This window comes from Oreochromis niloticus, linkage group LG20 (assembly GCF_001858045.2).
Source record: "Oreochromis niloticus isolate F11D_XX linkage group LG20, O_niloticus_UMD_NMBU, whole genome shotgun sequence".
Classification (NCBI taxonomy): Eukaryota; Metazoa; Chordata; class Actinopteri; order Cichliformes; family Cichlidae; genus Oreochromis; species Oreochromis niloticus.
Window position 1 is genome coordinate 33330871 of NC_031984.2, and position 12938 is coordinate 33343808.

The 12938-nt window shown below is 39.6% G+C and overlaps 1 protein-coding gene across 1 annotated transcript in view; it reads left to right on the top strand.

The window, feature by feature from the left end:
• atp2b3b (ATPase plasma membrane Ca2+ transporting 3b) overlaps positions 1 to 12938 on the top strand; it is a 77589-nt gene that overhangs the window by 17081 nt on the left and 47570 nt on the right. Inside the window, 9 exon segments of the mRNA XM_025901696.1 lie at positions 2563 to 2760; positions 4674 to 4931; positions 7240 to 7365; positions 7770 to 7895; positions 9799 to 9855; positions 10855 to 10896; positions 11013 to 11177; positions 11589 to 11660; positions 11813 to 11955. Of these exon segments, the coding sequence (XP_025757481.1) occupies positions 2563 to 2760; positions 4674 to 4931; positions 7240 to 7365; positions 7770 to 7895; positions 9799 to 9855; positions 10855 to 10896; positions 11013 to 11177; positions 11589 to 11660; positions 11813 to 11955 (1187 nt within the window).

The following is a 12938-nucleotide window of genomic DNA, read 5'->3' on the forward strand; positions in this document are numbered from 1 at the left end:
AGAAAGAGGGCATAAGATAAACTGTGTGTGTGTATGTGTCTGTGTGTGTGTGTGTGTGTGTGATGTGGGTGAGGGGTTGAGGAGGAAAAGCTAGAACAGCTTGCCGCATTGTCAAGGACACATCAAGGGGAGATTGAGTGAGGGAGAAAGAAGAGGAGGAGGAGTAGAAAGGCTATGGAAGAGGATGAAGAGGACAGGAAGAATGGAGCGGATGGATGAGAAAGAAAAGGCGGGACTAATAAAAGGAGGATACAATTACTCAGCATAAGGTCACCTGTTTTCTGTCTCTCTCTCTCCTGTTGCCACACAACTCTTCAGCAATGCTGGGAGCTACATATGACTCCTCTCCTGCAAGAGTGCTGGAGCAGGATGTCTCAAAACACACACACACACACACACACACACACACACACACACACACACACAAGCACGCACACAGTCATTGAGCTCAGCCAACCACAGTAGCATACAAATTGCCATTTCCTATCCCCTGCGGCCAATCACAAAAGAAAAAAATGATTCTGCTTCAAACCTACCATGCGGGAGAAATGACATCACCTGTTGCTGGGCAGAAACCTCTTAGAGACAGGAAGTCCTGGTCCTGATGTCCTAGTCACCATGGAAACGGAATCATTTAGGGAGGGGAGAGGAGGGTGAGGATGGAGATGTATTCATAGATGTATAGTTGTAGTCAGTAGTTTGCATACACTCATCATGGGCATGAATGTCATGGTAAATTTGGGCTTTTGATTACACGGTGGAATGGCTGTACAGCATACAGCTTTAAATACTTTAAAAAGAACTGGCTTCACAATTTTAAATGTAAATTTATTTTGGATTTTCTCTAATTCACACAGGATCAAAATACATACAGCTCCCATTAATATTTGCTTAAATATCTCTAAGCAAGCCTTACCACTTTTGGTAGCCATCAACAAGCTGCTGACATATCCATTCTTGGATAGCTGATTAATCTCTTCAGGTTTATTTAAATTAGCTGTATTTCCTGAATCTGGCTTTTCAGCATAATCCACAAACGTTCTATAGGTTTGAGGTTGTAGTTTCAGGAAGGCCAATTCTTAGCTTAATGTTATCCATTCAAAAACCAGTGTGTTTGTGATCATTGTTGCATCGGTCCAACTGGTTGTGTCCACATTTCAACCATTTAGCTGTTAATCTGAAGCAATGTTGAAAAATTTGGAGGTAGTTCTCCATTATTCCATCTAATTTATTAACAACCCCAGAGCATGAGGCTACCACTACCGTGTATTGTGCTTAGGTCTGAAAGCCTCACCTTTACTCCTCTAAACATGCATTTCATCCTTGTGGCCAAGTAGCTCTATTTTTTTTCTCCAGAAGGCAACTGCAAATTTCAGTGGACCTTGAAGGTGCTGATTTTTCTTGGTTGGCACCCGCTCAGTCCATAGCGGTGTAAAATTCGCTTTACTGCTGACAGTCAGAGATGTTTCAGCAGTTACTAGTTTACTAGTTCAGAGCAAGCTTGAGCCTTGATGGTTCCTGGGTTATTCTTGAACATTATAAGCAAATGTCTCTCAATTCAGTTCTGTTCAATTCAATTCAAGTCAATTTATATAGTGCCAGATCTCATCTGTTTCTTCTTTTAGACGTTGGCAAAGTGGTGACACATCCAAATAGCTCGAATCCTTTGAAGCAAAGATGTTGGAATCTAGTAACAATCTATGCTTGTTTAGAAACATTGTCAAAGACCTTCCTAATCTGTGTAAATCTTTACTGAGTTCATTGACTTCTCCCTTCTCCCTTATTTTTAAAAAGCATATCCTTTTTGTGCTGGCAATGATAGTTACAGTTACAGTCAAACATAATCAAGTTAATAGACTATGGCCTTGTCTAGTTAAAAGAAATTGTAGAACACTGAGCAGCACTTCTTAAAAGATTTAGGTGTATGTATATATTTAAGTCTGTATGTATGCTTTTGACTCTGGCTGGATTGGAGAAAATCCAAAATAAATTCAAAATTATTTAAAGTCATAATGACATGGGGTGTACAATCATTCCACCCTGGAAAAGGAACAGTTCAAAGAAGTCATTAAACACCCAAATCAACCATGATATTCATCCCCATGATGAGTGTAGACAGACTTTTGACAACAACAGTCCTCCTGATTTCAGGTGGACTCAGGTGACACCCCCTACCACCCATTAAAATTTCCAGAGAGAGTACAACAAGACTCTATGCCTAGTCTCTTGTCCACAAACTCTTCAAAAGAAATATACAGCCATGGTTAGCTACACTTTTTAAAGACTTTGAGATTATTTTACTGGGCAAAGGGCTTTTTGTGGGTGTGTGGGTGATGCTTTGTGCATGTATGTCGCATTCCAAGTGTCTTACTGTCCCTATGTACACTGTTGGTTTATCTCCACATATATCTTCACTCAGGAATGAAACATGCACATCTGTGCATGCAAAGGTGTTTTGTTTTTTCACTTGGCTATGTAAATTTTAAAGCATTTATTTTACGAAATGGCATTTTCTATCTCAGCCTTGCCTCACATGCCTCATCCTCCCACTCCCTCTATCAGGTCTCAGTGGGGATCCGGCAGACCTGGAACGTCGGTGCCAAACCTTCGGCCAAAACTTCATTCCGCCCAAAAAGGCCAAGACGTTCCTGGAACTTGTGTGGGAGGCCTTACAGGACGTCACACTTATCATTTTGGAGGCCGCTGCCATCATCTCCCTTGGCCTTTCCTTCTACCAGCCTCCTGGAAAAGAAACTGAATGTGAGGATGTGGACAAAGGGTGTGGTTTCTGGTTTGGGAGGGTGTGACAAAAAGTCTGTCAGCAAGAGTGGAACAGGTGGATGTGAAAAATGAAAATGAGATAAAGACAAGTAAAAGTAAGACATTGTCAGTATACATATAGTAGGATAAGAGAGGAGGAACAAGACAGAGAAGAAGTTAAGGTTATATGAAGAAAATACACAAACACTGGAAAAGAAAACTAAGGGAGACGGTTGAAGCAAGCCATTTACATGATGATGGCAATGTAAAAAGAGAAGTCAAAAGTTAATAAAGAAGAGCTAAATTCATCCAAATCCAATCTGCTAGTGAAAAACTAAATGCTGTTGGAAAAAAAGGAAGTGGAACTTGAGTTGAGAAGACTTGGTCAAATCAAATCATGAAACCAATATAAAAAGTATATTAGAGCAAAGCTAAGAAGAATTGCTAGGACTAGCATATAAGGCAGGCTGTTGTTATGAAACCACATGTAAGTAAATAATATGTTCTGCTAATGCTATGTAAGCATTTAGCTAATTGACTTTGCCTTACTTTGTGAATACTGGAATAGTATGAAATTCTAAAACACAGTGTAACAGCAGCATAGATAATGAGACCTTAGAGAAGTTGAGAAAAATGCAAAGTTATTTATTTTTAGTTTTATCTGTTTTCAAATTGTATCAGCATTAGCAAATATTATAATGCAGCAGTAACTTAAACGTGTTTTTTTCTGTTAAACTTAATGTAGACAAAAATTACAAAAACCCAAAATGCTAAATATAGTAACAATCACCACTAACTAATTTCTTTTTTGGCCTCACAGTGCCCAAAATAGAAATTAATTGACATAAGTATGAAAGCATTAGATTAAGTGTTTATAAAAGCACTAAAGTCAGCCAGCTGTTCAGTGATGTCAGTTACAGCTTATTGAAAAATGCTGTATAAGCTAGAGCAATTCTTTGAATGGTGGATCTAATAGTGAGTCAGTCCCTATAGAGTCCTATGTTACCTATAATACCAGACTTTAGAGAAGAAATAAACATAATTTAGCCTGGTGCAAAAGTGATTTTTTCTTAGTCCTGATTTTCTTTTTACCCAAAGTTAGCTGCTCATTTATTATCACATTTACTTTTTAGCACAAAACGGCATCAGCATTGAGACTTTTAAACATCAAATTGTCTACAGAGTCCCATTCCAGTAGACATATTTTACCCAAGATCTCAACCAGGATGATTTAGGTTATTCTCATGACAAATTTGCATGCTTTTTAGTATCTCATTTAGATATATAAGTACTTCCATCAAAACATTCTCAAATGTTGCTTCTAGATGTTCTGTTTAGCAAAATATTGTACTTTGTTGCTGTTGATTTTCCTGTTGTTTGGTGAAATCAGAGAGGAGTGAAAAAAAAAATAAGAATCTTTTTAAATAAGGAAGAAAAATACAAGCACACAATAGACAAAAGCTGAAGAAACAGAAAGTGAAATGGCTCACCAAATTGGGTCTGTTGAATTTGGTGAGCCATTCTGTGACAATGAAGGGTCATGATAGAGAGGAAGTGGGCTCATCAGAGGATGCAGATATGGGACACTGTGGCTCTGTGTAAAACCAGCCACACATGCAAATCAAAGAGCGGTGACCATGTGTAGTCATTAGATGATGCTCAAAGTAGCAGTCAAAAGTAGCCCCTGCACTTCTAAGCTCAAGCCATATTATTTTGTTCTCTATGACTCACCAGAAACAATGATGAAGTTTTGATATTTACCTAATATCAGTTTTTCTAGTGGGCCATTTGATTATATTTTCCCCTGTTATTTTCCTCCCCATTTGAAATTTGATGTTTTTTGGAAGACAGTTATTGATTTTCCGAGGCATGTTCAAAAAATATCTGACTCTAAACAATTGCTCCATCTTCAGCATGCGGGAATGTGTCGGCGGGTGCAGAGGATGAAGGCGAGGCAGATGCTGGCTGGATTGAGGGCGCTGCCATCCTGCTTTCTGTTGTGTGTGTTGTCTTGGTGACAGCGTTTAACGACTGGTCTAAAGAGAAGCAGTTCCGGGGTCTACAGAGTCGAATTGAGCAAGAGCAGAAGTTCACTGTTGTGCGAAAAGGAAACGTCATCCAGATCCCTGTGGCTGACATGGTGGTGGGGGACATGGCTCAGGTCAAATATGGTAAGGAATCCACTATAAGATCTTCCTATACAGAAAAACCAACAACATACCAACAAATTAAAAGATTCATTCACTTTCATTTTTGTAAGTATTTTGATTAATTTAGAAGATCTAAGGACACTGCAGATAAAATAAAACTTAATCACAAGAGTCAATCACAAACATATCTAATAAAGAATGAAAGCTGACGTACAAATTTCACAAAACCTACCTCAGTTTAGTATAATACTGAATACTGACAGCTGAAAAATATTCTTTATAATTAATCTTACACATACTGTATAATGTATGCTGTTAGGGGAGCTCTGTGTAACCTCAGAAAACCATTGCTATTAATGATACCCATAGCAATAAATGAACCACAGTCAACATTATTGCTTGTGTCTGTGTGTAGCTTGTGTCGACTTCATGTGTCAGCTACTGTCATCGAAAACAGTGATGAGACATACACGAGGCTCTGTTTTATGTACTGTGTGTTGTTGTATCTTGTACAACAACTGAGAGATATTGTATAAGGTGGTGTTAAGTTAACTTAATGTTAACTAATGCTAGGCACCATTTTCGCTTTAGGTCATTATGTGATTTCCTTATGGCTAAAATCTATTTGATATACTATTTGATATACTATACTATTTGACGTCATACATATGCTTGTGCTAGCTTGTTCAATAATAATAATAATTTAACAGGTTAACTAGCATTTGCACTCAGATATGTTTAGGGTTTTTTTAGGTAAGGCCTCAGTTAGGGCTGCACGATTTTGCATAAAATGAGAATCACGATTTTTTTGCTTAGAATTGAGATCACGATTCTCTCACGATTTTCTTTTCCAATATAAATATTTATTGCACTTATTAACTGCACATCAACTTCGTAACAGTTGAAACTGAACATAAAAACAATAAATAAACATAAAAACAATAAATGCCTCACATTTTGTGGTTGCCGCAAAATGTTGTACTGCTTGAAATTCTGTCTCCACCGTTGCTCGACACTGCGTGTATAGAGCAGGTAGTGCAACAATAGAAAAATAGTTGCGGGACGGCACTGTGTAGCGTTTGTCTAGGGTGTTGATCATTTTCCTAAATCCCTCGTTTTGCACAGTGTTGATATATCTTTGGTCAGGTGATAAGTAATAGCCTCCGTAATTTCTTTGTGCCTGCGGGAGTTCGACGTGTATAGGGAAGCGCTGTATAAAGTTCCCGTTATTGATGTTTGGGTGGTTGACCAGGACGAATTTTCTCCTGTCACTTTCTCGTCATCCCTGACGTGTTCTCTGTTGTTTTTTCCCTGCCAATTTGAGCATCACGGCACAGCTTCTGTATCACGTGGTATAAGGCTCCGCCCTTGTCATTTGTTGAGCAGGAAGAGGGAGCGCTTGTTTTCATGCAGATTACGTCCCGGATCAAAATGCGGTACAATCATCGTCGTCTTTTTTTTTTTCTTTTTTTTTTTTTTTTTTTAAATCGTTGTCATTTGGAAATGAGATCGCACATAAGTATGAATCGAGATCGCGATTTTTTAACGATTAATCGTGCAGCCCTAGCCTCAGTCACACATGCCTAGAGACAGTCCTGGCAAATTCTGATCACTAGGGAAAAATGTGCCTTTCCGACCAGCTGGTTGCTGAAGGTTGGTTATATTGCTAGGTAAAATTGATCACAAAGAAGCTGCTGCACCATTAACCTCCTTGTAATTTGGTCACTAGCAAACCATGCTGAAGCACCATATACCTTTTCTCACTTTTTATTCAGCAAACAACCACCAACCACTCGGAAACACACATTTGTGTTGGCCTGTGTGACTGTGGTTTAGCTAAAATCATAGAGACTCTAAGGAACCTTCAGCAACCACTTACGGGGAATACTTTACCCTAATGATCAGTTTTTGCCAGGTAATCACCAGCCAGTCTCTAAACCTCTATGACTGGGGCTGAAGATACCATTAGCTATTGATGCTCTCTGTTGATGCTGGGACTGGAAGTGAGGAATTGAGGCAAAGCTTCAAGCATCCAGAATCACAGCCTGTAAAATAAATGGGAACTCAGAGGGATGTTGGTTTTTCCAAGCAGTACATTTATTGTTCCTTCTTGTGTTTGTTGTAGTATTTATGTCACGCCATTTGCATGCATGCATTGATGGGGATACTATCTGCAGTGAGATAAAAAAGAGACAGCGAGAAAGGGAAATGGCATAAAAAGCAGTTAAAGTCAAGTGAATTTAAGTGGTGCTGTGCAGTAATAGTGAGGATATATAATACAAGCAAGCTGAGTGTGTGTACACACTGATATGTGTATGTCTATGTTCAGGTGACCTACTGCCAGCTGATGGTATCTTGGTCCAAGGAAATGATCTGAAGATAGATGAGAGCTCTCTTACCGGAGAGTCTGACCATGTACGCAAATCTGTGGATAAGGACCCCATGCTTCTCTCAGGTTTGTTTGTTGTTTTTTTGCTCAACAAGTGGCAAGTGACAATTACAAGTGTGCATGCAGCTATGAAGATGAAGCCCATCCTCGTGATGATATTTATTATTCATAACTGTCTGGTAAAGTAACAGATTGTAAAACTATACAAACATATTCAATTTATAAATATTATGGGTCACCAAGTCAAGTCTTGTCAGCTTTTTGCCATCAATTCAAGTCAACAAAAGACAAGTCAGTATTTTTGTGACCCTGCTCCTACTCTAGTCCAAGTCTCCAAACTCATGTCTACACTCTGGCTGAGGGCTAGGGTTTAGCCTTAACTCTAAATTTTTTCCTCCATATTGTCTTTTTTTTTACTTTAACTATTGAGACCAACACTTTACATGTAGCACTCATCTAAACTATTAAAGGTACCCATGTGATGGAGGGCTCGGGGAGGATGCTGGTGACAGCTGTTGGTGTGAACTCACAGACAGGCATCATCTTCACTCTCCTGGGAGCTGGAGATGTGGAGGAAGATGGGAAAGAGAAGAAAGGTAAGTGGAGACAATAAATGACAATAATTACGATCATTTTGTTGAAGATGCTTTACACCTTTATGATAGGTTTAAATATTTTCATCTTTATTATTAATACGTGCAGTATTGTTCTTGATATATTCAAACCAGTAGAGGAGTAGAGAGAGATAAAGCTCTCTTTTTTTTTTTTTATCACATCTGTGACCTTTGGTTTAGTTGCCCTTTCTTTACAAGGTTATCTTTTGGTTATCATCTGGCACACATAATACAACATTATTTAACTGAAATTTTTTTAAAAAAAAAAGAAAAACAAAAGAAAACAAAAAATGAAAATTCACAATGTGGTAAGCTTAAAAAACTCACTAATACAAAGCGCCTCAAGGCAACTGTTGTTGTGATTTGATGCTATATAAATGAAATTACATTGAAATTGTAACTAAATGAGACTGTGCTGATGAGAAAAATCTATAAGGACATTCAAAATGTATAATATATCAAGAGTAACCAGTAACAGACAAAAAACCAAAATCAAAATCAAAAGACACAAGATGACTACAAAGAGACACATACTAACAGAAACAGAAACAAAATAATCAAACATACAAAACAAGCACAAAAGACATAGAACCCAGCATAAAAATAAGACACAATATGGCAAAGAAAAAACCAGAAACTACAAATAACACAGCCGTCTTCTTTTGTGTCTGCTTCAGTAGGGAGGTCTTGCTTTTATGGCGGGGGGGGAGGCTGTTACATGTCTGTGCCCAGGGGCCTATTGTTTCATAATCCATCCATGCTCACACATTGCGACATGCGTGTGCTGGGATGTGTGTGTGTGTGTGTGTGTGTGTGTGTGTGTGTGTGTATGGGGTTAGCTGAATGCCTGAATGATTTCAGATAAGAGCTTCAACAGGAAACACACCAGTTTAACCTCATAGATAATTTAGCCCACATCCTCGTCATCTCTCTTTCCACTACCTGTTTCCCTTTCTCTTTCCCCACTTGTTTTCTCATTTTCCCCCTCTTCTATCAGCTTGCCCGTCATTCTCCGATTCTCTCACTGTTTCTCTTGTGCCCTCTTTCACTTTCCTCTCTCTGGCATTACCCTCCACTGTCTCTCCTCCCCACCCTTAATCTGAGAGAGAGAGGTTGAGGCTGCAGATTGAATCAATTATTGAAAGAGCAGGGGAGAGTGAGGCAGCTGGAGAGTTTCAGGGAAGAGTGTTGGTTGGTCAGTGTACAAAGCATTAGTCTGTGCTCATATTTGTTCCGTAGGAGCCTTGCAGTCAGAGCAGAGCTGCAGACAGCAGAAGCTACAAATACTTTCAGAAGCACTTAAGGTTAATATCATTATTAGTGCACTCTTCTGTGCCTCTACAGTACTGCTGCAGTTCTCACTTCTGCATTGGAATGCGTCTGCTACTGTTGATGTCTTGAAAAAGGAGAACGCATCTTCCTGGAATGCAGAAATAGACAACAACAAACCGCCTGATGACACTTACTTTATTAAAGAAATACTCTTACAGCTTGTTGTTTTCGTTCTGTTCCCAAAGTGTTCGTTGCATCCTGGGATGTGTTGCAGCTCAGTGCAGCTGCCTCTGTGGGCTGGATCGTTCAGACACTCGTTTACTGGAACTAATACATTATTCAGAAGACTACAAATGCCAGAACTTGTTAGTTTTTCCTCATGCAGTGGGATTTTGCTGTGGGGCTGTTTATGTTTCTTCTTTAATCTGTCTCCTATTTTGAGGTTTCATTCTACGCAATATGCATTACGCATACAGAGCTGTGCATACAAACACATTCACTTCTTGAGTTTTTTTATTCTTGATTTGCTGTTTTTTGTTTTTCCCTTTTTGCCAAATCCTTCATGTGCCCCTTCCCACAAAAACCTTCCTTTGTCACACATTTACCCGAACAGAGGAGAGTACTGAGTTGCTCATCACTACAGATGCCAGTTACAGCACAGTCACCAATGGTATGTGAGCATAAAGTTATCCGCCCCACTCCTTTCCTCAACAAATTGACCCCATAGTGTACACAGTGAAAGTGACAGTGCCGTATGATGCCACTGTGTATCTGATATCACTGTGTTGATGTTCATCCTGCAGTGTCATATTGATGTTATTTTGGGACTGTCATTGCAGCTCATGTTGTTGTGGTGGGTGTGCAGGAGTGGGGAAACGAAATATTAAGACTTATAATCTATTGGAAAAGAGAGAAGACAAAAAATAATGATATGCAGCAGTGGGACATTAACATCTGGGCTTGAAAAGAAGTTAGTGGAGAAGAAATGCTCAGTGTATCACAAGAAATCTCCCAGCAGCCTTTGGCAGTGTAACTAAGGAATGCTACAAGGTTACCTGATGCAGTCGTAACTATAAGCTTATCAAAAAGGAATGTTTTAAATCTAATCGTCGAGTGTTTGTCTCCCAAATCCAAACCAAGAGCTGGTTCCACAGAGGAGAGCCTTCAGTTATTAGACCTGCAGTCTGAAAGCAAAGTGCTCTATTAGGATAATGTGGTACTATGAGGTCTTTAAGATATGGCTGCACCTTATTATTCAAGACTTTGTATGTGAATAAAATGATTTTAAATTCAATTCAATTTTAGATTTTACAGGAAGCTAGTCAAGAGAAGCCTGATCTCTGTTTCTAGTCCTATTTTGTTTTGTTTTTTTAATGGAGAAAACACTGATTGGAACAATGTCATGAAGCCAAAACCATTTGTGTGAGGTGACTACCAGAGCAACATTGGTCATCATGTTGTAGGAACACCATTGCGGTGATATCAGATTATGTGGATTACCTTTGGATAATACCTTTGACAATGTCTCTCACTCTCTTGTATAACCCAGTGTATGAAGTATGAACTGTTCCCTTTAGTATTGTTCTGTGTGTTTTTCTGTTTCTATTTTTTTGTGTTCTTGTTCTTTGACCTTTATGACTCTGTCTAACTTGGCCTCCTTTTGTCTCAGGAAAGCAACCTGATGGTGCAGTGGAGAACAATCAGAACAAAGGTAGAGGCTTGTGTTTGGTTGGAGTTTAGTTTGAATGTGAGTTTGTTGTTGAGTTTATTGTCAGGTGCTGAAGACATTTACAGTTTTCAAATGTTTGTGCTGTGTGTGTTTTTCAGCCAAAAAACAGGATGGGGGAGTTGCCATGGAGATGCAACCTCTGAAGAGTGCAGAAGGAGGAGAGGTAGAGGACAGAGAGAAGAAGAAGACCAATGTTCCAAAGAAAGAGAAGAGTGTGTTGCAGGGAAAGCTCACAAAGCTGGCTGTTCAGATTGGCAAAGCAGGTACACAACTCATCCCTATACCGGGCAGAATTTCACACCCTTATAGTTTCGGTGTCCTCTAAAATATCAGAGTAGTAGAATCTGCACAAAGTAGCTGTAAAAAGTAGAATCTGCAGCTGTATGTCCTACTGAGCTTTTGTTGCAACAATGTATGGGTTTCTCAGTATGAAAAACAAATTGTGGGAATAGTGTGAAGCTCTGAGTGTGAAAGTGTGAAGACTTGGGTAGAAAGATGCTGTATTACTGTTCAGAAACAGGCATGTGTGCAAGATGATGTTCTCAACTTCTACAGGAATGTGAACGATGGGTTTTTATTCGCTTGGCATGTGTCACTACAGGCCCAACATAAAATGCAATGCAGTCTTGAATGAGCAATTCTGATGAGTTGTCTCTTCTTTGATCTCCCTACAGGTTTGGTGATGTCAGCCATCACTGTCATCATTTTGGTGCTGTTCTTTGTCATCAACACATTTGTCGTTGAAGGTTTGTGTTTATGCAGCTTTGCAACATACAGCTTTCCAACAATCGCTCATTACTGTTTTAAACACAACAGTGTTTTCTTGTCATGTTGAACATTTCTTAGGCTTTCAAAAGAGGTTTTGTAGGTTTAATATGCAGTTTGCTGTGTGTTGCAGGTCACTCATGGTTGCCGGAGTGTACTCCAGTCTACATCCAGTACTTTGTCAAGTTCTTCATCATTGGAGTCACTGTGCTGGTTGTTGCTGTCCCAGAAGGCTTACCTCTCGCTGTCACAATCTCTCTGGCTTACTCTGTCAAGGTACATTCGCCTGTCAGCTTTAACGAATGATTAACCACATGGACATGTAGGAACTGCTGCTTCTTTAGCTGGTCACGTTGGCTTCACGCTGAGACTGTCATGGGAAAAAAAGTCAGCTAAAGCGTCAATGTGAATACTGAAATCAACAATGGCCAATCAATGCTTTTGGACAGTATGTGTCATTAGAATGCATCCAGTCTGACATGTTGCATGTCTTGGACTTGAGGTCCCTATTGAAATTTCCATAATCTGGATTCTCTGAGTGTCCAGCTGTCAAATTCCAGATCCAATGTTTTGTATGAGCATAAGTGAAAGTGTTTCTTTTTTGCCCCCAGTATTACCTGTCAGGCTTTATACAGGACTTCATGCTCTCTGATAGGGTTGTTATTATAGTTTGACAAGAACACTCACAGAAAGTGTCATAGTATTCTGTGAGGTGGTCAAGTTTAAGACCCAATATGAAGGTCTCTGGAGACAGAAAGTAAATTCAAAGGGCAGCTTTATTACTGGTAATCATGGGGAAAAATAATATGAAAATACAAATAAGGCTAGATTTGAGCAAGGAATGCAAATACTAATAATAGATGAAGGGAGAACACAAAACAGAGCCGAGAAACAGAGAAACAGTCCTGGGAGCTGACCTGACCATAGGGTTAAAACAGCAGGGCATGGTTAGGAGGCTGGCTCTGTCACAGGGCAACTCAGTTTAAGGGTTCTGCAAAGGCAAATGGCTGTGATGAAGAAACTCTGGGAGCTACCCAGCGGCATAGACAGTGGCACTCTTCCGGCTGGCTGTGAGGCCAGCGGCTGATAACTTCAAGAAGCCAGCAAAGGGGTGACACAAGTCGTCTAGAGACCAGCAACAGATCAGGTTCATAGAAACTGGTGGTAGAGGCAATCTGTCTTGGTTTGGCTGGGGCCCAGATCAACAATTCTAAGCTTCGGGTGGCTTAGAATTGGGCTGGTTGAGACCCACAGGCTCA